Source organism: Gambusia affinis, linkage group LG01 (genome assembly GCF_019740435.1).
Source record: "Gambusia affinis linkage group LG01, SWU_Gaff_1.0, whole genome shotgun sequence".
Lineage (NCBI taxonomy): Eukaryota > Metazoa > Chordata > Actinopteri > Cyprinodontiformes > Poeciliidae > Gambusia > Gambusia affinis.
The window spans coordinates 21,509,099-21,536,953 of NC_057868.1; the positions used below are offsets into that span (position 1 = coordinate 21,509,099).

At 39.6% G+C, this 27,855-nt stretch overlaps 1 protein-coding gene across 4 annotated transcripts in view; it reads right to left on the reverse strand.

Annotated features, from left to right (window-relative positions):
- The window catches only part of sema3h (sema domain, immunoglobulin domain (Ig), short basic domain, secreted, (semaphorin) 3H), a 66,895-nt gene that overhangs the window by 7,884 nt on the left and 31,156 nt on the right, over positions 1 to 27,855 (reverse strand). For all 4 annotated transcript variants that reach the window (XM_044132589.1, XM_044132565.1, XM_044132572.1 and 1 more), the window contains exons 2-9: positions 27,363 to 27,517; positions 23,097 to 23,159; positions 22,467 to 22,586; positions 21,252 to 21,345; positions 20,355 to 20,474; positions 18,833 to 18,978; positions 17,222 to 17,336; positions 5,145 to 5,214 (exon numbers count right to left, since the gene is read on the reverse strand). In XM_044132589.1, coding sequence (XP_043988524.1) covers positions 5,145 to 5,214; positions 17,222 to 17,336; positions 18,833 to 18,978; positions 20,355 to 20,474; positions 21,252 to 21,345; positions 22,467 to 22,586; positions 23,097 to 23,159; positions 27,363 to 27,419 — 785 coding nt within the window. In that variant the 5' untranslated portion in view covers positions 27,420 to 27,517. The remainder of the gene's footprint in view (positions 1 to 5,144; positions 5,215 to 17,221; positions 17,337 to 18,832; positions 18,979 to 20,354; positions 20,475 to 21,251; positions 21,346 to 22,466; positions 22,587 to 23,096; positions 23,160 to 27,362; positions 27,518 to 27,855) is intronic.

Below are 27,855 nucleotides of genomic sequence, written 5' to 3' on the forward strand. Positions count from 1 at the left end.
TAAGCTTGCAGCACACATCTGGCTGGAGACCGAATTATTCTTCACAACACAGTTGAGAACGCTCTTTTAAATTGATTGGATTCTGGAAACTTTAAGTTCAGGGCATACGTTTCCAGCACAGAAGTGCGTTCCAGAAGAGAAATGTTAGCCTGATCTGTCCATTCTGGGACCAGATTTTATGTGTTTGAATTCACTTCCCTGTTGGAAAACCCAGACGTGTCCAAGCTTCAGCCGTCTACCCCAGCGGAGGAGTGTTTACTTGTACTGGACCATGAAGCAATCAACGTGTGCAGTAATTGTGAGCTTCCACAAAAATATCTGGGAGGAAATTTTCAGCCATGGTTTGGGAGTGCTGGTTAGAAAATGATTAGAGGAAAAGGGAAGAATTTCAAAGTGTTCTTACTTTTTAATTCACCCATCTTTGAAATAGGAACATAACAACAGGAAGAAACGGAAACCCTGAAACATGCTTAACAGTGAATGCATTGCTCTGAAGTTTGAACGCGACTCCTTCTTTCTCTAGGGGCAAACAGATACATTTTCACATTTAACATTTATCTGGAAGAAATTTGTCTAGCATAGATAGTTAGCTGCTTGAGTTCCAATTGTTTTCTTTTTCTGGTCCGTGACATTTGAGTCCGTAGAGATGTGAAACCTGCACCACTCAGAGCAATGCCTTTAAGCTTTGAGACTGTCTTCAGTTCATGGTAGACTTGAGCCTTGTTGATTTATGGATTGCTCTCTTTTCATCAGAGGTTGACAGTTTGGGCCAAATGGTTGAAACTCCTACAAAGCACAGGGTTTTATCAGAACAATAATCCTAAACACGTATGAAAACTGGTTTTGGAATGATGAAGGCAGGGTGGCGTTACGCTTTTTGGAAAACTTTGACCCCAGTTATACCAAAAGAAAAAAGAGTGGCCAGTGCTCAACAGCTGGGTTTATGTCAGGAAACCAACCAAGTTGAGTCCACTGATTCTAAATAGAAGAATATCCAGCAGGATGTATGCTAGTAGCTTCTAGGTGGCCACAAAATACATTCAAATTGCAGCTTTCTAAGGGCCACTTAAACACTGTATGTACAATTTTGACCCTGTGAGGATTACAGAAAAGTCATAATGAAATTCTTCTGCTTTTTTAATTATCTGAAGTTCTTTTAAACTCATTCTACCAGGGAAAAAAAATGGTTCAGTAAATCATTAAGAGCCCAAAATCAATGTGAGAGTTACGTCTACAGTGTTTATTACAAACATCTGACTGGCACTGGAAATGAAAAGCTGCATCTCATTGTGGCTTTTCTTTAACTTTTACTGACCTCTCTACGCCAGCAGTCAAAGTATTTAAATGTGCTCCCTTTGAGGTTTAAACCACAAAACATACCAACAACTGGAGCTACCATCGTCAGTTCTGGAAAGGATGCTTATCAATGCTTTTTTAAGCAAAAAAAAAAAAGAAAAAATCCACTGAAATAGAAACGGGACAGAAAAGCCACATTTACATGACTCAGATTGGTTTCTCTTGGTTCATTTGGGTGACACATATGCAGCACGTATGCTCTGACGCTGCGCTGGAGGAATCCTCCTTTCATTCCTCTCTGTGGCCAGCCAGTTCTTCACTCTGACACATCGCAAAGCCCGAAGAATCACAACTACAAAACCTCTGGACTCCTATAAAACCAGATTCACTATTCAGGCTCATAAAGTTAGGGAAAACCTGGCATTCCTAATTCAAACAGACTATTTTTGCTGGATTTTAGGAGAGTATTTACAATGGTTTTTCTGAAATAAAAACATAAATTTCTATAAAATCTCATTTTCAAAAGTCATTACAAAGGAAAAAGAAATACAGAAGACTGATTCAGTTTTCACTCTCAACCCTATCCTAAAGTCAGAGAGCGTGAGCAACCATGACTTTGCTGCAGGGAGGAGTTTCCATTCAGAAGGAGTGACCCCTCTTCACCCACTCTTCTGTGGTTGCGACCCCACCCTGCGCGATGCTTTGGATTTCTGTCCATTCCCTGCTAAGATTCCAGACACTTTCCAAATCCCCCAGAAACAGGCCAACACCCAGCTCGGCCGTGCCAAATGCAGTCATGCTTCTACTGCTACTGTAGAGCTCTGGGGTTTAGCTCAGGAACGCTGTTAACTCTGGGAGTGTGTGGTGCCAGCAGCGATGTGGAGAAAATGAGGAAATCCAGGCTGTCTTAGTTGGCCTTGAGGGTGCTCATTTTCCTCTCTCTTTGACTAACTTTTTCCTAAACCGCTCTTTCAGACGCCGCCTGCTCTTTGGGTTCTTTATTTGTTGACTTGACAGCTGCCTCCGCCTCTACGAGTCTGTTTCTTTTAGACGTCGGCCATTTTCTTTTCTCTGTCTGCCTGCAGTTACGGCTGCAGGTGTTTTTGCCGATCCTTCTCATGAACAACTCGAGCTCAGTCGGGGTTGGAAAGAGAAGAACTGAGTTGAACCTTTTGCACAAATTAGCAAGAGAGGATCTTGTATAAAAATCAAGAAAATTATGGACAACTATCAGCATCCTATTTATGAAAGGGTGGTGGCAGCATCATGCTGCAAGTAGACATTTATTCAACACAGACAAAGACGATGCTTGGTGCTTAATAGAATGAAATACTGGAATGGAAACTGTGTGTGGTGGCAAATGATAGTAGACTATGAAAAAGACACAAAATGACTCAAAGTCAGAACTGCATGGTCGAAGACAAACCATGTTCAATTCAGTTCTGTTCAAAACTGTTTTATTCACTCCAAAGGGAAATTAAAAACACGTATAAATCCAAGATTCTTCAGAGTTATTGTAGATGGTGATGGCTGTGGGCAGCAACGATCTTCTGTAGCAGTCTGTATTATAGCAGCAAAGCCTCTGACTGAAGACACTCGGTCTTTCATCATAGGGACAATGTCTTCAGGGCCTTTTGTGTCTTATGCAAAATTTGTGACAGATGCTGGCTTTCTTTTTGCAACTCTTACATAAAGACTAGATTTGTGATTACACTGAACTTTATTCTAGGGTATCAGAGAAAAGGGGGGGTGAATAGTTGTGAACTTTGTTCTTGTTTTGCACTGTAGGTATGTTTATATGTGAAAAAGGTCAGAATGGGACAGATTGGCCCATCGACAATGACGATGATGCGAAGATGAATGTTCATTGTTGTTAAAAGTGAATGAACAAGAATTTCATTCATGACTCAGAGTGACATAAGAAAGAGCAAGCGGTGTGTAACCAGCAGCGTGTGACACCAACATCTGTGTGCCACGCACCAGAGTGCGATATGAGGCTCCCTGTCACAGACACGCTCTTCGTGGCGAAGCGTCATGTCACAGTGAGGCAGAACAACGCAGATGTTGTGTTTGCCTGGAAGTTAAAAGGAAGATGATTTCATTGTCTTCTTTCTTCTTTCAAGTGGTAGAAGAAAACTGCATGCTGTTATGTAAAATGTAAGAAAGATTTTAACATGCAAACATAAGGACTGTTACGTGTGGAGTTGTTACGATCAAAATATTTTTTATCGGAAAGGGATTCCAGGAACCACAGGAATTTCTAGTTTTGGATGTCAGGGTTATTTAGAGAGCTATCTGGTCGGTGCAGGAATGCTCACTGATTAAAACCGCAGAATGTCCTTCACTGTACTCTGAAGTTTCATTTGAAGCCTGAACATTGCTGCAAGCTTCTGAAATTATATTTATTCTTTTTACAAGTGCAATTTCCAAAATGGTTACATATCACTTTAGAATAATCCCCAATGAAATGGGGAGAACTGAAATCACGGAAAAAAAATCTTAGATATGTTAATAGTTTATTAATATTTATTGACCTCTGATAGATTAAAACAATATCAACAAATAAAAATTGGATGATAAGTACAGCCTTATTGGCTCAGTAATGATGAGAGAACATTCTCCATCACACAGCCGGTGGCTCCAGAAATGCAAGCACAATTTTGTAAATTATCAATCAAACCCTGTGACCGTTCTGTACAGAAACACTTCGGACTTCTCTGAGCAAATTCAGATCTTAGAAAAAAACAAAACACAAAGCACACTTGCTCAGTGTTCAGAACAGACAATATGTGAAAGTGGAGGTTCCAGCGATGCAGGAGCCACTTCTGAAGCGACGGTGAAAACGATGCCGCTGTCAAGACAACGGAGGTCTGTGATTATTCCAGCAGGAAGATCCCAGACTTCATTCTGCACAGCCGTGTTTTCATATACACAAAGTGCACATGCTCGACTGGCCTCCCTGCAGTTCACACCTGTTTTCCACTGAAAATGTGATGAAACACATCAGGAGGAAACCGACCAGAGCAGCTGAGATCTTGTTGTTTGCAAGAACAGAAACGGCTTACTCTTGCAAAAGTGCCACGGATTTAATTTGAAATGACCAATGATGGAAAAGTTTTGTCAAAAGGAAGAGCTTAAAGCCGTTTCCACAAACTGGAATGGACACTGCAAAACAAACAAGTTATAAACCATACATTATTATTAAGTTAGTTTTGTCTAATTCACATGAAATAAGACAGCTGCATTACAAACTAAACAAAACTACTTGGTTTAGGAGACTGAAAGATCTCGCTTGTTGAATTAAAGAATAAAATGTTTACCTTCAGGTACCGTATCCATTTCTATGAGAGATTGGGTAGAATTGAAACCTTTTCTAGTTTTTTAAAAACCCAAATGAAAAACAGTTGAGCTTGTTGCCAATTTGGAGTGAACACGGCCGTCCCTGACAAACCTGTGATTAATCTATTTAAGGCCGACACTTTGTTTTGTTTTAAATGAATTTAAGACATTTGAAGGCTTTCGTGTTAGATACATGAATTTGTTAGTGCACCTGTAGTTCAGCAAGAGACATTTGCTGTTTTATGCCTCTGCTTCTCTTACGCTTTTTTATTTTAAATATTTTTTCTTTGCTTCAACACTCTATCTTTACTCCCATAAACCATCATAGCAGAGTTTGGATTTAAATGCCCCGGTATCTACAAAGAGAGCTGATAAACATCTGTACATTTTTTTCATATAAACCATGTGTAGGAGGACAAACTGTTTATCTGCTGCAAATTTAAAACGCTCCATAAATTACAAGCATATGGGACTCTGCTCCTGTTGTTTCTGGATTATGGAGGAAATACCTTGAAGTTGTGAACAGGCCGTAGATGAGAGGATTCTTCTTGTCTTTCCCATGGAGAATAAAGATGTCCTCTGAATGGAGACGGTCGGAGAAGAGTCAAGAAAGGACGGATGAATGAATGAAAGAAAGAAAGAGAGAAACAACAAAGTCAGTTAAATAACATTTCACATTCTTATTGCACTAAGTGTGTCTGAGCATTATTCTGTGTGAAGAACCGTGCTTGTATGTTTTAAGTTAGACACTTTGTATTCATCCTTTGCATTCCTGCGTCTGTGTGACTAATAGCGTTGGGCGTACAGGCAGCATGGCTGACTGGCTGCTGGTAATGAATCTGTAGCCATTAATAAACAGCCGCAGTGGGAGAGCTGGGGGCTGAGTCCGCTGCAGGAGAACAACACCTGCTGTTACACACACCAACGCCACGCCTCGGTCTTCGCTCCTCATTTTAAAAAACAGCAGTTCGCAACATTAGCCGGGTTTTTCTCGCTCTGCCGTTGCTCAAGCTGTGTTCTCTCAAGCGGTGCTGTCAGGTGGAGATTGTTCTCTCCATCTGTCCGTCTTCGCTCGGCCAGCCTTTAAAGCCAGAGCAATTACGTTTCAACTCAAACAGGTGGATTTGGAGAGGTTTATCGGTGAGGTTAACTATGAAATCAAACCAGACTGATGGAAACTATAGGTTAGCTGCAAAAATGTGCAATGTTTTAGAACATTTGCCTTCTTTTGAGAGAAATTGATAAGCACTCTGCTAAGGTGAGTAGAAATACATTTTTTAATTGGAGAAAAAAATATATATACATATATATATATAAGGAGATTCATGTGTAACTTGCCCATCAAGTCTAATCCAGATTAATCCAGTTTATACCATTTTTGTAGTATATTGTCAGTATTGTGTATGAAAGAGTTCAAATAAACCCGATGGAGAGCCGGGGTCACAGTTTAGAGAGCAAGAAACTGAATGAAGCTGTTTTTAACTGGAGAACATGAAGGCAACACTGATCATTTTTGATGTTGCTCAACTTTTGAATTTTTCTGTCCATTTCAAAGTTATTTTTTAGTAACTTTGATTCGTTGATGTAAATATAACACAAATTGTCCAGGTAGCTGAATTTTAGTTTGTTGCCTTTTTATCTTTATTGCTTCTTTACGAGGGGCTGTTGACTCCCATTCAAAGTGTTTTTTTTTTTTTTTTACACCTACAGAAGTTTAATGTCTGTTTTGTAGTTTTTGTTTCCTTGCATTCAAACCTATTTAATGTTTTGTTGTCATCACTTTCCACTATATGAAGACATTTCTTTATACGCCGCATATCTCATTGGTGGGCAAATGGATTGCAACTAGTTTTTTAAAAAGTTGCTTTAATTGGTGTTAAAACATCCTGAATAACTTTCATTGTATATGTTATGTTTTTAAAAGAGCAGTAAAGAAATGCACTGTTAAATTTCTTTATTTGATGTAAGGTTTTTACTTGCCCACAAAGAAACTAGCAGTTTTTAAAGGGAGGAGCCGTATCTGATGTGTTAAAATTGGCCTCTGTCTCTTTAAGAACCTCCCAACCTTTCCGACATTTCCCCTTCAGCACATTATTATAACAATGCTTCCCCATGCTGTCCTCTGATAGCTTTTACTATCATTCTTAATGAACTCAGTGAAATTCGCAGCTCCACCAGCTGCTAATTTCTAATTGCTGATCTGGAGGAACTGTGTGAGGTTCTCTGTGGAGCAAAACCTCGACTGGGAACTGCAGTTAAAAGGTGGAGTTTTGGGAAAATAGGCGCTGCATTGTATGACAAAAGCATTAAGGCATCCAATGAATGGTTGCCATGGGAGATTCGGGGATTTCTCAAACATGCATGAATGAGTCAAAGCAAAACTGCAGGTGTGTTTTTGTCATTATAAAATGGCACAAACAAACCTAAAAAAAGAAGTCATTTTTGCAAAATGCCCTCCCTTTAAGACTCAAACTTTAAACATATGGGAGTAGACAGAAAGAGACGTTATGCCAACGCACCAAAGAGATGTTTACAGGTGTTTCTTCAAACCTAATGTAATGAGGAAACAACAGTCCCTTGTCTAACTTTGGCAAATACTTGAGCTTTTATTTAATCTTCAGAGACAAAACTTTAACGATCCACTTTTGCCTCTTTCTTCAAATAAATTCCTACTTGGCACCTTGTCGCAGCATTCATCTTTTTCGCCGTCTCGGCTCAGACAAGACCTTGGCTCTCATGGTTTATTTAAATCACAATAAATCAAAGCTGTTCTGTTTCTGCACTTTTGTCTCAGATAAGAGCGGCGAATGTTTTATCGTCCCATCACAACAGCAGAGAACAGAGCGCTTTGTTTTCTGGGTGGCGTGCTGTGATAATCTATAAATACATGACTTGATTCAGCTTCTGGGCTGAGTTTGCCAAACAGCTTTGAGAGTCTTAGAAACTCTCTGAGCTCATGCTGATGTTGAGGCACAGAGTCTGTAGCACAGCCTGTCTGAGGTAATAGGGAAATGTGTTATTTGGTTAACAAGGAGAACTAAGTGGAAAGAAAGTGGGACTATATATTTGCTGAACTTTTCTTTAAGTGTGTTGTTCAGATTTTCGCATCTTACGTGGCAAACGGAGTGAATAAGTGGGATTATTCACCAGTTTGCAGTGTGCATCCCTCCGAATGAAGGGAGTAAACACAAGTCACGACGTTTCCTCTCTCGTGTTGAGGAGGGGTGGAGATGGAAACAGAGAGGCGGATGACAGATCCCACATTCCAGGTGGCCTCCAGAAACGACGGCTAATCTCATCTGATCAACACATCTTCACCGCACACACAGTCACATTCAGGAGGTAAACCTTGTGCTTCCTAAATTTGCTTGTACGTGTTCAGATCCTGGAGCATAGTTGTTTTAATATATATATTTATCCCTATTATTAAAGTGTAAATGTGTTTTTTAGCTCCGAGGCGTTGCTGTCTTTTACACCTGCTCGTCTCGTCTCCATAATTCCTTCTTCTTGGTTCTGTTTTCAGGGTCAGATCTTTCAGAAAATGTCCCCCACTTCTAAGCTCACATAACAGATTGTTACCTTTATCATCTGCTCTTTCCACTCCCATTCCACTTGTCTTAAAAGATTTTTATGGCAGCCTTGTTTTATCACTCCGGATAACTCTTCATGATGTGTTATGTTCTTTTTTGTTTTTTTTTCTCTCTCAAAACGATGTGATATTTTCAAAAGCAGGAAAGATAGCCAGACTAAAAACAGGAGCAGTGGGAGAGTCAGTGCTCTGGTAAGATTTAGAGCTTTTCAGCCAGTTCAGTGGATCCCATTTAAGTGTTTTTGTATCTTCCTAAGCCGATGTCAAAGAGTTCCCCCATTGGACAGGAGACCACCAGTTCTTCACACTAAATGGTTGAAAAGAACCATATCAGAGATCAAGCGCAGTGGTAAATGTGGGCCTGCTGGAATGATAATTAAGATGTTACAGGTGCTTGTACACATAACAAACCCCCTTGAAGTTTTTCCACACTTTGTCATATTACAACTGCAAGTTTCAAAATACTGCATTAGCATTATATTGGATTTTAACCAAAACAAACGGGTGGCAAGTGGGAGAAATGGGATTTATGACTGTCTAAAAAACAATTCAAGAAGAAAACAATCTGAATAGTGTGGCATGCATTTGCATCAAGCCCTTCTGAGTTGATAAAAAATACGCTTTTTATGTCAGGACACACATTCTCAATCAGATTTAGGTCTGGACTGACTGTGCCGTTCCAGTATAAATCTATTTAACCCGTCCCACTGTGGTTCTGACTGCAGGTTCTGGGTTGTTGTTCCTCTGGAAGGTGAACTTACACTCTGATCTTATTGAAGAAAAGCTGCCCTGCAGTATCTTGCAGCCACTTCCATGTTTTAATATGAAGATGGGGCATTTAGGATGATGTGCTGTGTTAGCTTTACCAATTTCCATCAAGGCAAGGAAGTGAAGTTTAGTCTCATCTGTCCAAATCACATTCGTCCTCATGTTTGCCTTACATACAGAAAACAGAAAAAACATTTCCCTGTCTAGTTTATATAATTTACTTTTTTTTCCCTTGCTACTATAAGAAAAAACAGGTTTTTGGGTGCACAGCCAAAAGAAGTCTTGTGTGTTTTAAACTAATTATAACATTTGAATGCCTAATAACATTTTATTAGTTCTAATTAAGAAAGTTTACCCTATTTATGTTTTACATCTGCTAGAAAAATTCAAAAAGAATAAAACTTGACTTAATTACGACCATCCTCATCACAGAGTTCACACAGTACAAAAGAGAAAAAGATTCCTCTCAAAACAGTGAAAACGTGCCAAGAATGACAAAGAAATAAGATCTAAAGATTTAGAAATATCAACTCTCTGTGTGTAATGAAGTGCAGTGTTTCAAGGATGGGCAAGAAGGACGACCTCACAGCACGTAAAAGTAAATAAACAGAGTTTGGTGTTGAAGAAGTACGGTGTAAAGTTAATAAAAAGTTTGGATTATCCCTGTAGGGGAAATCTGAATCCTTGCCTTGAGCTTCAAAGATTCTTCTTCCGCACCTCATTGTACATTCATCTCCACTTGAAAACGTTGCTCAAGTTTGGAAGACGCAGCTCGACATTTTTTTTTTTCGACAGAAAATTATAGAAGAAGCCTCAGTTATTTATGGCTTACCCTCAGAAAAAATGGGAAAAAAAAAACCTCAGATAAATCTCTTATCATTCATGGTAAGTTTAACTCAGAACTGATTTAGAGACGTTCACTCCTTCACGTCTTCAAGTGTCGGATTTATGAAGCTGTGCCGGCTTTCACTTCATTAATCTTTCATGGCGGCAGGAGGGGTGAGCAAAACCTTTGTCCATCACATGAGATCAGCCAGCATCTTTCTGTTCAGTCTGATTTGACTTTGACTTTGTGAGATGTGTAGTGCTGATCTAACCACATCCTTGCTTTCGTTTGACACCCTCTGAATCTTTGTCATCTTTCTTCTTTCTGGCTCTTCAACTTTTCGTCAGGTGATTATTTCCATGCCCCTTTCCACACCTCGACTTCCCACGATCCCTCAAGGAGGCATTCGCTTTCATTGTTTCTCACTTTCTCTGCCCCTCCCAGCCTTTATCCCTCCATCATACCATCTCTCTGTTCAGTCCCTCATCCATCTGTCTGTCTGTCTGGCCTATTTTCTCCAGAGGATTGTTCTTATGTCTTCTTCCCAAAACAAAACACGGCCGATTCCCCCCTGAAGGAAGATAGTCTTGTCTGGCCCGCAGACCTGCTGCCTCAGCCCCTATCTTCCTCCTCCTCCTGCTCATCCTAATTGTCTGGTCAGAGACCCCCAGGCAAATACCCCTATTCTCCTCATGTCTCCACTGTTGTTTCTCTCCGTTCTCAGGCCAGCCACCCTGAATACCAACATTTCACCGACTCTTTCTCCTGTCAGCCGTCTTCGAGTGAGGACGCCATCTCACAGTAATTTGTCAGGATCAGTCCTCCATCTTGTCTTCCACCCATTCCGTCAGCGGTCCTAACCTTTCCCTGCCTCTGTCTCCATCCTTCTTATTGCAAATGAAAACCTGAAAAGTGCTGAATCTCAGCCCCCTCAAGTCAATATTTTGATAACTTTATGCTGCGATTGCAGCTTTAAGTGTCAACCAGCTTGCAGATCTAGCATCTATGTTTTTCGCCCAATTGTCTTGGTAAAAGCTGCAGCTCAGTCAGATTGGATGGAGATTTCCTCTGGACAGAAAATCTTCAATACTGCTATAGATTCCCGTTGGGATTTAGTTTCAGACTTTGACTGAGCCATTCTAAAACATTACATTTTTATCTAATCCAGTGTAACGTTTAAACCAATTTCAGATTCCTTGTATCTACTGAGTTAAAATCGTCAGCACAGGATGATGCTGCCACCACCAACTACGTTTGAGGAGGAGATGCTTTTTAAAAATCTTATTCTTTAAAACTTTGTCATACATATAGCGTTGAACCTTAGACACTGTGACGGTTGTGACGTGCTAAAAAGAGTAAAGTGCAGGAAGTACAGACACTCTGACAAGGCCCTTTCATAATAAAACATATTTAGTTTATTTTCAGCTGCATCTCTGTAGATGGATTTTCCATTTACTAGTACAGCAAAACATGTGCAATATTGCTACTTTTTGTGGAGAAAAAAAAATAGATGAGTCAAGTATCTTCTTTATGTCTTAAAATGGTTAAAACAACAATTTATCTTGAGAGGAATAAACTACTGTAGATTAGGACATGAAAATAAAGAAAACATTTTCGCTGTATCTGATTAGAAACATTTATATTCATTGTTTGTAAATAAGGCTTCTACATTGTTTGAAAAAGTAAAAGATTTGATTAGGATTTTCTCGGTCGTGATAACGATCTAAAATGAAACATAAACATGGAAAGAAGGTTGCGATTCCAGGCGTATTGACTTATTGGTTTAAATAAAAGATCCTTCTAATTTCTCAAAAACAAAGGCCTTTTAAAGTCTGTTTCATATTTAGATGATTACCTTTATCTTCGACATGTCACATCCAACTCACTGATTACTTTGTGTTTGACATGCTGAACAAAAGAGAAAACTGTGATTCTGATCTCTGGCGGATTTACTGGTTCAGCTCGAATTGAAAGGATCTGTGTTTAATCCAGTCCAGAAGTCCTGAAGTATTATAGGTTTTAAAGGATCCAAAACTGCAAAATGACTTATCAAAATAGAGTTTCAGCATAAAACCCATCTAAATGACTTGTGTGTCCTTAAATATCCATAGTATCATAAAAACTGATGTAAAGAAAACTATCTGGAAAGTTTTATTTTTCAGTATACACCGTGTTCCAAATTATTATGCCCAGCAGATTTTCTAAACATTTTATGGATTATAAAGAACTGCAAACAGTCATTCTTTGAATGTGCAGCATTAAGTGGTCACATGTACTAAAGTAAAAAGCTATTTCAATCAAAAGCATCTTAACAGACCGAGTTACATGTTAACATGGAACCTTTTGTGATATCACAGCACAATTCTTGATTCATTGAACTTGTGAGTTTGTGGAAAGTTTCTGCTTGAATTTCTCTGCAGGATGTTAGAATATCTCTCTGCTCAACCAGCTCTCTGAAACTAATTGTAGTGATTCAAAGAGCCCTGACAGACAATACCATCTAGAAATTTAATAGCACTACAAAAAAATATATCTTTATGACACTTAAATCCAATTTGCATAATAATTTGGTATAACTTTCAAAAGGTAATTTGTTAGAATCACTTCATGAAGTTTTTTTTTAATTTTTTTTTAGGTCAGATGAAAATCCTCTCGTGGTAATCCTTTTGTGCATTTGTTAATCTGTTATGTTTTTCATTTTTATATTTACTCTCTGATCTGCACCTCGTAAATATAAATCAAAATGTCAGAAGTCATTGCATTTCAGATGAGTTTTGCTGAAAGAGCACAGAAGTAGGAGAGCGTTACTTTTGCAATTTCCAATTTTGAAGTCCTGCGTAACCTTGAAATACCTGCGACATTGGAGATGTTCCCCTGATTTCATTCTTTTTATGTCTTCCTTAGGAAAAATACTTTGTTCTCCCTTTTTTTTCTCTCTCTCTCTCTCCTGAAGCCATGTCTGTTTCTAGTGCTCCTCCTAATATTCTTTCTCCTGCTCCCTTTATTCCCCCAACTTCTCGTTAACAGCATAAAAGCAACAACACAGCAATAACAGCTTCTACACTCCTCATCATCTCCTTTCCTCAGCCTGTATTTCTGCTCCATCCCCTCCTCCATCCTGGCTCTCTTGTCAGGTCAAAGCCCACTTGTTCCCTCCTTACCCCTGCAGCTAATCTGACTGATGGCTCCACCTCTCTCCCTATCTATTCTTTCCTTTTTTCTTTCTTCTCCTGACAAACTGGGACTCCCTTCAAGCAGTGATGGATTAGACAGCCTCACTGGGGGAGTAGGGAAATTTATTTTTTCACTTACAGAACCTGCTTCCAAGCCACTTGTAGCAAACTGTAATTGCTGATGAGGCAATTAGGTCAAGAAAGGATTCGAGATTCATCTGAAAGAATTGGGAGATTTTTTATTGATTTATTTTTAAAACAAGGAGAGAATTGGATTTTCCTTTTTATTTTTTTTCTGATGCAGTGCAGGATTAAAAAAATGACACAACAATTCCAGACATTAGTAAGACAGGATTTTAAAAAGAAGGTTTAGTTGAGAAATGTTGCCCATTCCTCCCGACACGTACAGTTCAGGTATTTGGAAACTGGATATCAGAGACACAGGTTTAAAAGTTCAAGAAATTAAATTCTACAAACTATTTTTTTTCCCCTTTTTGTCATAAAAGCCCTTCAATCAAAATAAAGTTAATCTAAACCAAAATCTTTTTATTTTTAAGGACCTTCTAGAGATCAAAACTAGAAAAAAAAGTAGTCATTTTATGGAACAACAAAACTAGGATGGTGAGATGAAGAGTTAATTTTCTCTCCACGGTCAGATACCTGAAGTCAATCATATCTGCTGGTAGCTCATTTTATCTGACTGTGGAGATTCATTCAATAAAAATCATTATTTTCTCTCTCAATAGCTTTTTCCACATTGTGGTCCAGTGGCTGTCATCAGTTTCTCTAAGAGATCAATAACGGCGACGCCTTCACAGTGGGGTGAACCACTTTGCTTCAAGTAATAATTAAGGAGTCAGCCATATTTTTAAATAGGCAAACCTGAAACTGATTTGAGAATGAATATTAATAATCAGGGAATAATCTGGATTTTGACTTCAACGATAAATTATGAAAAGAAACACTTTATATTTTAGGTTGAGGATGTTTGTTACTCAATCGGGGCATCATTGGTTTGAAAAAGGAAAAAAACATGACTCAGTGTTTTGCGATTTGTTTTTTGTTTGTTTTTTTACAAAAGAAATTGATTTGATTTGATTTCAGAACTTTTCAGAAGGTCGGAGTTGAAGGCCCCTGGTCTAATTCTGGTCTAATTTTGGGTCAGATGATTGAAAGTCAGACACAATTCGGTGTTCCAGCCCAAACAAACATTAAAATTGATTTTGGTGTGGATATAAATCTTTCTGGCATGGCACCGGCCTCAACCTAAACGTAACATTTGGTCAAATATCCAATCTTTATTATAGCCGGGCCCAGATGATGGCTTCAAAAAGAAGAATTCAAAAGACTAATTTTTACACTAAAGGAAAAACAGATGAAAATAATTAAAAACATTTATGATACATGTATGTACAGTTTTCTACTCTTATATAAAGAAAAACTAAGAAAATCATATTTTTTAGGTGAATGATATTTGCAGTTTCCTTTTGTGGGAGTAATTTCTAAAAGAAAGACATTTAAATGCAGAGGGTTCTGCGTATTTTGTTATTTTGAACAAAGAAAAACATGATTTAGATGGGGTTTTTTTTCTTTATGCTCATTTAAAACCATTGGAAAATTACAAACTGGCGCCTTTCTCTCCTAATTGTCACCTTTTCCAACTTTCAGGAGCATCAAAAACCGTTCCAGGTTTCTTTCCAGTTTCGGAAACGGTTATGGCCTTCGTTTTTTTTGTTTAGGACATGTATAAACGTTTTACACCCAGACAAAAACAGACGAGGAAAAATAACTGGAAGTATTTTATTGTCTCTTCTGGCAGACCGCAGAAGCTTGTCTGTCTCCAGCACCAAAATCTCCCTGCATTGTTCTCCTCAACAGGCAGCAACCACAACAAGGACATCGGCAGAAACCCACTGAGAATCCTTCCCTGTGAGATGGATTCACATCTGAACTGCCTGACCTTCTTCTCCACTGGTGTTTGACTAACTATGGTTTCAGTGGGGCTAGACTTGTTTCACGGTGGCGGCGTCCACAACAACGAGAAGCCCACAGATTGAAAGTGAGACATGCGAGCGTGAAAAAAGTCACTCCAGCAGCAAAAGCAAAAACAACAGAACAATGAAGTCCAAGCAAAACTGTCTGGTGAATCGAGCCATGAGGTGATCGCAGACCAGATGCTTTGCTCGAAACGAAACACAGTGGGAAGTGCTACATAACATCAAGCATGTGAGTCAACAACCTCAGACAAATGGTAAAGAAGAGTAGACACAGATATCTATTCTTATTTGTTACAAACAAAAGCTAGACACAATATTTGGTCTAAATGCCTTGGTTGGCCTTGCTGATCGAGCTATTATTACCACCACTAGGTGGCAGTAATTCAGCTTTAACCTTCCTGCCAACACGATGAAAAGGAAGAAGACAGTGGTGAGCATGTTTCTTCTGACCTTGTTGGCTCCACAGGTTTGCCTGTGTTGGTTCTGAAGCATTTCAATGATTCGTGGTGTTGTAGTCGTAAATTTTGCTTGTAGTTTAACTGTGTTAGTTTGTCCAATTCTGCTGTTTTTTTTCTAACCACCTCATTTGATTTGTGGAGACCCTGCTATGAGTCGCGGAATGGGGGATTTTTCTCTTTTGCATTCCCTTGCAAAAGTTTTATATTATCTGGACAAAGCTGTGCATTTTGTAAGAGAAGCATGGATGTCAGCATTCACACAATTCCTGTTCTGTCTGTTTTAATTCAGCAATTTTATTCACTAGTGGGGATATTCTGGGAATGATTTTTGGTTTATCTTTAGTATTCTGATGCATCTTTTGGCCAAATGGACATTGGGTTGACGTAGTTGTGAAATAGCTGACAAAACTTTTATATATATATATATATATATATATATATATATGTATATATATATATAAGTCTTCAAAATTACGCACCATTTTTTGCTGGTCAACTACATCAAATCTAAATTAAATAATTGACGTTTGTGGTTACGATGCAGCAAAACCATGAACACATTTCAGGGGGATTAATACATCTGCAAGGCACCGAATGTGAGCCCCAGTGTTTCCGTTTGACAGAGCATGGCATAAACACAACACAAGCAGCCTTCTTAAGCCAATGTGTAAATCCTCAGAACGTGGGACTTGTGGTTTTTGTGTTTGTGTGCATGTGTTGCTGAAGTGTATTCATAAACAAATTCATATGGAGTCTTATCAGATACGTAGAACATGGCCACAGACACGAGGGACGGAAATGTTTATGCGTCTGACAAGTCCGGGCGGTTTTTGTGTATACAGACGAGGCGAGGCCTGTGCATGTGTGTTAGCAACTAAAATCAAGCTTCACCTTCAATATGTGTGCTTACAAGTGCTTCCTAATTTCCCATGTGTGTTTGTTTAAGTTCTGGGCTACATGAAAGAGTTAATGAGTTAAGGTACCGCATAAACAAACTAATTCACTGTGCGGGTCTCTCTGTTTACTCTAAAATCCCTCTGTTTACACGACCAGCTGAGATAAGAGTGTAGCTCCATCTCGCTGCATGCCCGTCTGCTTTTTTATTCATTTGGTCCTCCAAGAGCTGAGAAGAAAAGGTAATGTGGGGGTTGAATGACTGCAGATGCATGCTGGTCCATAACCTGCAGGTCACTGCAAGCATTCACGCTACATTTAATTCCTTATTGTACAAGCCTAATCTTTTATACTGCTGTAAACTGTGAGGCTTATGCCCTGTTGCACATATTTCTTTCAGTGTTGACGTTTTTGTCCACTCGCTATTAAAACGACAAAAGCTCCGGCAGCCCGATGGGGAAAGGCAGTGGCCTCCTAAGCCAGGGATCTGTCCAACAAGGGAATCCTTGATAATGAATAAAGTCTGAGGATCTCTATGCGAGGCGAGTTACCGTGGCAACCATGGGTGAAGCAAGGTGACCAGCCATTTTGTTGGTAGCGGTAACAGTCTGGCTATGCAGACGTACAGTAGGCCAAGGAGGCCGTCAAGCCCCTTTAGGTTTCCTCGGTGTGTGAAATCTCTTCAAAAACACCAATGGTATGAACACACACACACACACACACACACGCACGCACACACACACACACACACACACACAGGCTGAATTTCTGAGCTCAATTCCTGTTTTCTGAAGCATTCAGTGGCAGAGGTCCAGCTGTTGTAACTCTCGCAGCTACGGTCTGATTGCGTGTGTAATGTGTTTGCCATTTGCTTTACTCACGCAGCTGGTCGAAATGAGTCTGCAGGCCGTCTGGTCCTGGAACCGAACACACCATCCGGGCCTTCTGGAAGGTGCTCCACTTATTCACTAAACTCCTCTGACCTCCGATGTCATTCTGCAACACAATTTAAAACAAACTTAATATGTTCATGTAAACCTCAAGCTGACAATACAACACGATTAGAAGTGTTTTGTTTTTGTGCACAATACGAAGAAATGAAAGAAGTTTTCCTCACACAGGTTCTGGCTGCATCACATTACATATACTCAACTGCGCAAAGGTTTTGAGTTATTGTTTGTTTATATTATGGTTTCTAAGGAGCCACTAACTGCAAGGTTGCCCTCTTTCAATGTGGTTTTGATCAATAACTTTCTAGGCTTTCGGAAATAAATTTTCACTTATTTTCAGTCCACGACTTAAGCAATTTCAGAAATTGTTTTTGTCAGTTTTATTGTTCAACCTGGACATTATTAAACTTTATTCAGCAATTAAAATACCCCTAAGCAATAAATCAGATTTAGAGTTTTAATCCCACTGAATCTCGATCAATTGAATACATACATGTATACAGATATATATCAACTTAACTTTTCAATACTATTCCAATTTATTGAATGAGTCTGTAAAAGAAATCACATTGAAATGAATATTGGTAGTCTGTCGCAAAGAAATTACTTTGACATTTCATTGCTGGGTTTTCCAATTGCAGAAGAGCTGAAAACCGCACACAGATGTTGATTGGATAAAGGCTGATGCTTCTCTCGGGACTTGTGTCAGGTTTTTTATTCGCGTTTCTTTAAAGACACGACATAAAGACATTTCAGACACTGTTCATTTCCCTCTCTCCATGCTCCTTTTGTCTTGAACTTTTCCACGTTTCTCGTTTTTATACTTACACACTACACAATATGCTGTCATGATCAAATTTAAGAAATGAACCCAAAAATGAGTAAACCCTTACAAAAAAATCCCATGAAAATCACATGTGATCACATGTGAACACATGTGATTTTCATGGGATTTTTTTGTAAGGGAAGCCCAAAAGAAGCCAAATAAACTTCAGAAAGAGCCTGAGAAAGCCTTAAATACAATTGGTCCTTTTAATAGTTTTCAGAGGGTCTTGCTGCTTGGAGGTTTAAAACACTAAGGGCATTTTAAATTAATTGTAAATACCGGATATTCATTCTGACATAATTCCTGTAGAAGTCCCAGACAATAAGATCCACTAAAGTATTAAACTACAGGCAGCTGAATATAAAAACCCACAACCAACTTATTAGTAGTTTATTCCCCAAGAAACATGTGAACATTTAAAGTTTTAAACACCAACCAAGTTTTAACAGTCGAGCAAATAAAAAAAAAACAGTTGGTTCTCATTGATCATACATTTTAACCGTGAAGCAAGAGATTTTCTATAAACAAACCTCAAACAGGCCGACAGGGACATTCAGTTGGACACAGAGTCGGTGACTTCAGCACACACCCCAGCCTGTGCAGACACACTAATCTGCACGTAGACGCTCGCAGGAAAACACCTCTGCGAAAACTTCATGCAGGCAACCTCTGGTCTGATCTGTGTTCCATCTCTGCTCACCGGACGCACATCGTACCTTGCAAACTCGTGCCACTCTGGAGTAGAGAACCTTCCCGGCCGCCCCCTCCGCCTCCTGGGCACGCTCAGTGAAGAACACGTAAACTTTATCGTCCTCTGGGTTATCAGTTTCAGACAGTGGCGCTACCCGCACAAACTGGGCATCTGGAGACACACACATAAACACCCACCCACAGAGAAAGATTGCTAAATTACAGCAAATCAACTGTGGAGCAGCACAACTACGCTGACGTCACATTTTCAATTGTGCAACTGAATATGGGAGAGTGACAGCAGAGAGACGATGAAGGTGGATGTGAGTTTACAGAGAGGAGAGGTGATCGGTGGTTATCGGCAGCAGACATCAGCGTACTGGTCTGATAAAACACCAACCGGGAGAGCAGGAAGACTGTAGAGATGCTGATTTATATCATGTGATATTTACTTTTAATATTTATTTTTCAAATTGAGACGTAAAGATGAAGTTGTGGCAGTTGTTAATGGGTTATAATTCAAAAGATATTTAGTTAATTTAAACAAGCTGTTGGAGCGCAATTAACTTATTCCGGTGTCGCTGTAGAAGTTAAACCAAATCAGTTTCTTTTGGCAGATAATTGCGTTTTATCACACTTACATTTTTAAGTGAATGGTTGGCAGTTTTGCTAAAACTGTTTGGTTTGTTTCCCCCTTGTTTTGATATTCACAAATGTGCCAGCAAAGTGCAGACATGTTCTGACATGACTGCCAGCTGCAGCGTCGGCTGCCTGCTTCTGTAATCAGAACTTAACTTGTGTCTTCTGCAGGTGCAAACTGAACATGCACACAACAGTTTCTGTTGCCAACAGCAAAGCAATCGACAAATGTGGACAAAGAAAATTCAACTTGAACTACCTTTGAAAATCTTGCATCTTCACTTTGTCAATGAAAATAGCAAACTCTCTCAACTGACTCCCAGAAAAGAAACATTGGATCCACAGAAAGAAAAAACCTTAATGGCCCCACTGAGAGCAGAACGGCACAATTATAGGTTTTAGGAATAACAAGCCAAGTAGATGTTGGCTTTTATGACAGGAACCAATCATCGTTATTCCAGTCTGTCCAACTCTTACTCAGATTAGAAAAGTATCAAAATAGTAGACAATTAATGTTTTTACAACTAATTAGAAGCACAGAAAGAATCACATTAGCATTTAATTAAATTAATAATATCGCAGTGTCTAAACGTGTCTATGATTATATTAATCTGTTGAAGGTGTGAAAGTTAAATGTCCCATGTGTTTTTGTCCATCTGTTGATATGTATTAATCTGGATTGAAGGTTGTAAACACAGTTCATGCAAAGCATCATGGATTGCAGAAAGGTGGACTGGAAAAGGCGTCAGAAAAAAATTAGACTTTTACATATTTTGCATTATAATTCTACTGATAATTAAACAAAATTCTTAGTAGAATTATCAATAAACTTCTTAAGTTTTTTTTTATTTTTTTTATTTTTTGCACTTGCTTGAGTTTCTCAAATGTGTTTCCAGTTCTGGGACTCACCCTGCAGCCAGGTGGAGTCGTACTGCTCTGTACGGATGACGTGTCGCCTGCCGAGGCTCCGAAAGAAAGCGGAGTCTCGACTCATGAAGTCTGAAGTGATGCCGGCGTACAACTCTCCATCTAAACAGTAAAACCTTTGATTACATCCTTATTCAACACTGCATGATAACTCTGTCCAGAGCTTATCATGGTTCTCTCAGTCACACATTGAACCTCTTCTTTAGTTAGACTTTCTGCAAAAATACCCAACAGTATAAAGGTCTTTACAACAGTTAAGGTGGTAATATACTATGGGAAAGCTTTGAAAACAAAATATCCAAAACACGGTCAGAGGCATGCTTTTGTAAACAACACTGCCACTGCCCACCCACATGCTGTCTGGCTGCTTTTCTCATGTTAAATGACCAATTCAACATTAAATGCTTTTAGCAGGCTTTATAAGACCTTAAAATAATCTCAGATATTTATCATCAACACCTACCCAAAACCGTCAGTCATGCTGCATCAAGTGCATGTTGTGAAGTGGGGACATGAGATGTGATTCTCACAATATGATCTTCAGAGACAGAAGGTTTTACTGTGTGATGGCGTTGACAGAGAAAGTTGACGATGCAACATCTCTTTTATTTAAAGCAAGTAACAATTAGACGATCTTAAAAATATTGCTGGACTCAGTTTTTCTTAAAAGTGTTCTTCTGCCAGCTAACTTTTAGTATGCAGCAACATGTGGGTCGGTGTTGCAATTGTGTGGCTGGAAAGAACTTGATCATCCTAACACTTTCCCTGACATAAAAAAACAAAAACTTCAAACCATAGGTGGAAAATTAAAACTACACCTTGTTTTACACTGATAACTCTAACCAGCATTTAATTACATTGAAGAATAATTAATATTACCAACAACTGCAGAAGCTGTTTTCTGGAACGGGTCGTAGGGGCATTTCCCTTTCCCACACTCTGTCTGGCTGTAGGAGAGAGTTTGGTACTCTGCCTTAAAAAAGAAAAGCCACACAGTCGAGATTAAGCGAGCAAATCTGCTGAATAAACCAGAAAGAGATAAGAGTTTTTTTAGGGATATTAAAATAACTCCATTGTAGAATTTAAATCCTATTCATTGAGGCGATGAGCTCTAAGAGTGTTTGAGGCAGCTCAACACAGACGGCTGCCACACACACACACGCACACACACAGAGCAGCTAACTGAGGCTAATCAGACTAAGTGCAGGGAATCTGAAATGTGTGAAGTCCAGACTAAAACCAGCCAGTACCACCAGCTCCTCTAAAGTCCGTGTCTGCTCTGATCTCACAAGACCTTTCATGGGATTAGCTGCTTTCTGACACACAAACAACATTCAGGACTCTACTGGAGGATTGCACCCAGACATGTGTATTAAAAACTGGTAGGAGAACAATCCCCAAAGGGTCTCAGAAGTTTTAAGTGAATATTATGTGTGGGTGTATATTGGAAAACAAGGCACAACCTGTCTTCTAGACATGCTTTACTCTGTGTTTGACATTTAAATGTCAACTAAGTCTCAGGTGTCTGGTGAGCTGCACAATGTTGCCACATATTAATGTCAGATGACATTAGGTAAACCCTCACAGGTTGTGTGAGCATGGGGGAAGACTCCACATCTGATATTTCAGCAGTTCAGGGGCCACCATGAGGGGCATGGGAGCCCCATCACACAGGTAAGATGGAGGCTACGACGAGCACCGGCCTAACTACGGAAATATCTGCAGATACGTTTGACTTCTCTAATCTTTCCTCTTTGTAACAATACGTCAGTAAGGAAGGTTCTTAAAAATTTTATCTTTTTTCACATTTTGTCATCTTCAGTGTTCTGCTACGCTTTTACTTACAAAAAGAAAAAAAAAGGACCAAACCTATAAGCCATAAATAAATGTGCGCTCAATGACTTACATAAGTATGTCATTAAAATGTGTAAATATCACTGTGAGATACTGGAAAAAAAAGAAGATGTATCCTATGTTATCGTTTTAACAAAGAGACTCATTTCTAAGTAGCACATTGATTAAATTATAAGTCCGAGCCCATATGTGATTTTATTTTGACAGTGTGTAGGCGTGTATGTGTGTGTGCAGTTTTACCTGGTGGAAGATGCTGGTAGCTATGAAAGCACAGCGGGGATTGAAGGCCCCGGTGCCACACACGTACAGGTGCGTCTGATTAAAAGGCTGCAGAGCTCGCAGGAAGTTCGCACACTCCAGCTGTTCAGAGACACAGATGCACACAAAGAGAGCAGCAGCTTACCACAGCGTTTCGTATTGGAGTGTTCAGTAACAGCAGAATAATTGTTTTATTTCAATCGTAATCTGCAGTTGTCTCCTCCTGAATCTTGATTCCCCTGCCGGCGTCAGAGTGTTTGTTTACAGGTCCTTAAATGAATCGGATTCAATCAGCTTCAGTTCCGCAGTAGATTGCAATCTATTGCACAACTGTTTTGGGATTATTGTTGCAGAACATTTCAGGCAGGTCTCGTTTGGTCGTATCACATTGCAGCGATCAGGGGAAAAAAAAAAAAAAGAAGAAAGGTGATATGGCCTGATCTGTCGGTCAAGAGATTTTAATCTGTGCAACATTGTGACTGAAATCACGTTCTGAGATGAGCTAAATGATGGTTTACCTGTGTAAAACATGGAAGCTCCTGTTTTAAATGTTGCTGTTGTCATTCAATCACATGTGTTTGTGCTGGAATCAGTGAGTGTGTCTTGAATCACCTCTGAATCCTTCCCAGCCATGAGACATTCTTGGACCCGGTCCGGACTGGCTGGCCAGAAAAGCTACAGGGAAAGAAAGACAGAGAGAGGAGGGAACGAAGGAGGGAAGAAACAAGAACAAACAGAGAGAGAGAGAGAGAGAAGGACATTTAAAAAATCTTTTTCCTGTTCAATTTTGCGTTCCTGCTCGTGCTACGTTTCTGATAAACAGCTATTGGAAGCAGCAGGTGCTCTGACGGTCAGCCAGGAAGGGAGAGCCAACAGCACATGACTAATCTGGATGGAATAAGCAGAGCAACAGCTTCAGGGAGGAGAAAAATAAAAACCAACTGGCAGCATTGATGAGTCCTGATAATGGGCCAAACTGTCAGGGCAGCAGGGACCGTGACAGCATGACTAATTCACAATTTGACTGCACCTGCAGAAGAAATTGGACTGCTTTTTCTTGAGCAACATGCACTGAGAAGTGCCCAACAGCAGAAATAAATAAATAAAGAAATGGAGATGAACATTCAAAGGGAAGAATGTGGACTTTTAGTAAACAGACTACTGAAGACGCAGTGCATTCCTGCCCACCTTTTGGGATAGAGCTCTCCCAGCTCTGCACATCTAAAAACTTTAACTATTGCAACTGTAGCACATAAATAAGCTTTAATAAAGATCGTTCAATTCACTATTTTGTGGAGCGGACGACTCCTGTGAACAGATTCTCACGCCTGAACTGAGGATCTTTGCCGCTCCACCAAATTTACCACGGACCTGTGGGTTGGTTGTAATGTTGACCAGATTGTCAGATTAGGCTAAGTAAGTTCAACTCTGCTTTGAACTTTTCAACAACTTTCCCCTGACCTGTCTGCTGTTCCTCGTGTCCATGACGCCGTTTGTTCATTAACGTTCTCCAATGAACCTCGGCGGCGTTCTGGGCCGTTATGGATAAAGGGGCCGTAATGCAAATGTCTGCAACTATTTTCCAAATTGTTAAAAAAAGAAAAACTCATAAAGAGAATTATTTTCCAGCAATTCACAATTACGCACTGCTTTGTGTCAGTCTATCATAACATTGTAATAAAATGTATTAAACCATGTGGTTTTAATGTCATAGGATGTTATAAAGTTTAACGGCAGTCAGTGTTCCAGATCTAATGGAGGCGATTCAGTTTCAGGGTTCAGATTTAGGGTGAAGAGAGACAACGAAAGGCCCCAGTGGCTGAGTGAAAACTTTGAGTTTTCTAACCGATTTGCTTGCTCTGGCTCTGTTAAAGTGTGTGTGAGTGTGTGTGTTTTGAATGGCGGGGGGGCTGGAAGGATGAGCTCACTCTAGGTTCAGGTAAGATTATCTTCCATGAAACATGTTCTGGTAACAATGAAAATGTCTGACTTCGCTAATAAAGCAATCAAAACAGCACACATCGCCCAACATAATCACATTAACCATCACATATATTAAATAAAAATACATAGAAAACCCAGGATGGGCCCAACCTCACCCCACTTCCCCCCCCGACTCTTTTTGATGAAATCAAAACTGAGAGGAAATAACTGAGCTCTTGATAATGTGCAAGCAAGAGAGAAATAGAGACTCCAATGGCGGCTACATGACTAATCTAAGTATTTCCCTGACTCAGTCATTCCCTCAGAGACCAGAGTCGTGAGGCTGAGATGGAAGCGATACGACCATGAAAACTGCTAAAGCTGCTCTGAAAAAATGCAAGAAGCAAACAATTTCTCAGAAAAATCACAATCCATAAAACTCCAAGATATATAAATGCTAATTAAGACTTTAAAGGCGCAAGATCTGACATTTATTAATTGGTGGTCCGAGCAGATAATCACCACTCCGTGGAAAAAAAAATGTGACACACAGTCAAATAAAGCCATTAGTGACAAAATACTGGTGGTTTTAGGAAACAATTTTAGAACGTCCCGTAATCGTTCCCCGATGCAGTCATCCCCGCAGAGCCCGCTGCGGAGCCAAGATGATCAGATTAGATTAGTGACCGCACTCGGCCTAATCTCCAGTACCACACACTGACAGGAACACGGACCACCGCTGGAAGAGTACCACCAGGTGAAAGCTGTGGCTGATGGGAATTTATCCTGCTGTGGAAAGCATGCTGGCCGTCATCTAAAACCACATGCAGGAAGAGTGAAGGGCTAGTAAATCAACGGCAAAAAAAAAAAAAGCAAAACAAAAAAAAAAAAAAAGACAGAAAGTGTTGAAAATGTTGAAAGTTCTGCTGCGAAACCAGAGAAGGGGCAAACGATGAAAGGAGAAGTTTGAAAACAAAAAGCCACAGAAACACAACACAACCCATGGTGACCTCTCTCTGGGTAATGGTGGCTGCCAGCTGTAGGCTCACAGAAGAAGAATGCCTTGAGTTTTGTTTTGTTTTTTACTTTGCAGTATTTTTTATTTTAACCGTAGCCTCATCAAAGTCAGTGTCTCCATCGGCGATAGTTAATGGCTGCCCTGGGATGAACTGGGGGCAGTAGTTACATGTCAATCTGTTTGCCAGAATCACTTTTAAGAGTTTGCAATGAAATCAGTGTTTGAAAGTTTGAACAAAAAAAAAAAAAAGAGAGAGAGAGAACATAGCACTGTGAATATTAACAGCATAGGAGGGGAAAATAACTGAACATAATATGAAGTGGTATAAACAAACTATAAATACTGTATGTGAAAATGCAAAGCCCACATGAAGCTAAGTCATGAGTTAAAATTATCTCTCTTTCACTGGCGGAGAGCCGGGCACAGTGGGTGGGTGGCTGGAAGAACCGGTGTGTCTGTCTGTTCCAGAAGCTGTTCGTCTGCTCGCCTACCTGTTTGTCCCCCTGACAGCTTGCGAGCGCGTCTGACTGATGAGGATATTGATTTGATCCGACAGATCGTGGTTATGAAAAGGCAGCGCTGTCGCTGTCCTTGCTGTGACCCTGAACTCAGCCAGCCATTAACGTGTTTGTCTGGCCGTTTGGATGTGGTGTGAAACATCGGGGTAGTGAAACATCCTGTGGACAGTTTCCTCCCATATGTACAACTCTACGAATATGAGACCTGTTCAACTGATTTTGTATTTGATGTTGTGGGAGACTATGACGTTTATCCACATCAACGTTTGGTGAGTTTTGCTGCACCAGCGCCTGCAGCATGGGAACGAGATCATCTGGGGATTTTATTAAAGTCTGCGCTTCTTGCCGGAGGGATCCTGTCCACACCATCACTGATTTTTCACAAAACTGAGACTTTTTAATGCATTTGTACGTCTTGCCAACATGCATATACATTTTTAAAATAAAAAAAAACCTTGGTTTAAAAAATACAACAAAAAAAAACCTTAGGACGAGGTAGATGCCAAATAACCAACTGTCTAACTCAGATAAAAGATCAGCTGACTGAATATTACCATTTTGTTCAATGGCACTTAAACAGAGGCAATGATTATTGAACAGACATACTTAGACTTTGGCTTCTTAATTCTCTCCATCAAGTCCAGTTCATGTCAGTAACTTCTGATCCAAATTCAAATCTGGACTCGTGGAAAATCTTCTTTATGTTCTGGAATTTTACAAAACTCAGACCTGTCGTACCATCCCCTTCACTAAAATACGTTTTAATGCATTTGTTTCTTCACCTTTACCACTATATTATAAATTGTTTAGTAGTCTAGAATGTTTGCAAATCTAACAGGCAGCTTATAATTGTTTACACTGGCTTCCTGATGAGTTCAAAAGTGACATTGAAATATGAATCCTCCAACAAAAAGCAGTGGGATGATCAGACTCCGGTACATTAGATGCTTTCATTTTGTTTTACATTAGAGATCAAGAAAGTTTTGGTAAATTTAATAATCAATTCTTCTATTTTGTTTCCTCTTCTCATAATTTTTTCACTGCTCACCACAAACAGTGGAAGATAAAAGATACAAATTATTCTTCCGCTGCTGAGATTCTCTTTATATTCATTGATGAAACATATTTCAATAAAGAATGAATCAACTAGAAATGAAGGTCTAAAGAAGGATTTGTACTGCTGTAGTTGCTTACAGGCATCAGGACAGATAAGGGTTCCTGATGGGATATAAGTCAGAAGGGTGTGACTTTGCTCTTAAATTGCCAGTGATTACCTCAGTCAAGATATCAGATTTGTAAATCTGCTGTTATTTGACACAATCTTGGGTGACAACAGTTTGTATTTACGCCAATATGCACACACATTGACTGGTTATCTTCCTTTGGTTTACTGGTATGTGTGCGTCTTCCTCTTCATACCTTCCGCGGGTTCTGTGTGATGTCATCCAGACTCGTAGAGAGAAGATTATCTTTCATGGCCACGTAAAGACGCCTCCTGTCTTCATCAGGCAGCAGGGAGTGGAGGTCTCCTGCTTCCAAAGGCAGCGTCAGTAGACGGCCATTTTGAATGAGCTCTGCAGTGGAGAAGAAGAAGATAAACATAACACAAGACCAAGCGTAAGCAGAGAAGGCTGAAACTTCAGCAAATGCACCAGAATATGTGAAACCTGTGCTTAACACTTTGGCTGCAAGGCCCAAAAAGGTCAAAGGTCCAGAAAGAGGGATGCTTTTCTGGACTTTTAAAGTTTTTATATCCTGTTCAAGTTTGTCTTTAGGATAACTCAGTATTGATTAGCCTATTTGATCAATCCAGGTAACTTTTCAATTGCAAAGCTCAGAGAGAATTACCATAACTAATGTTATATGGACACACACACTTACATCTTGATACGCTCTACATGTGTTTCAGACA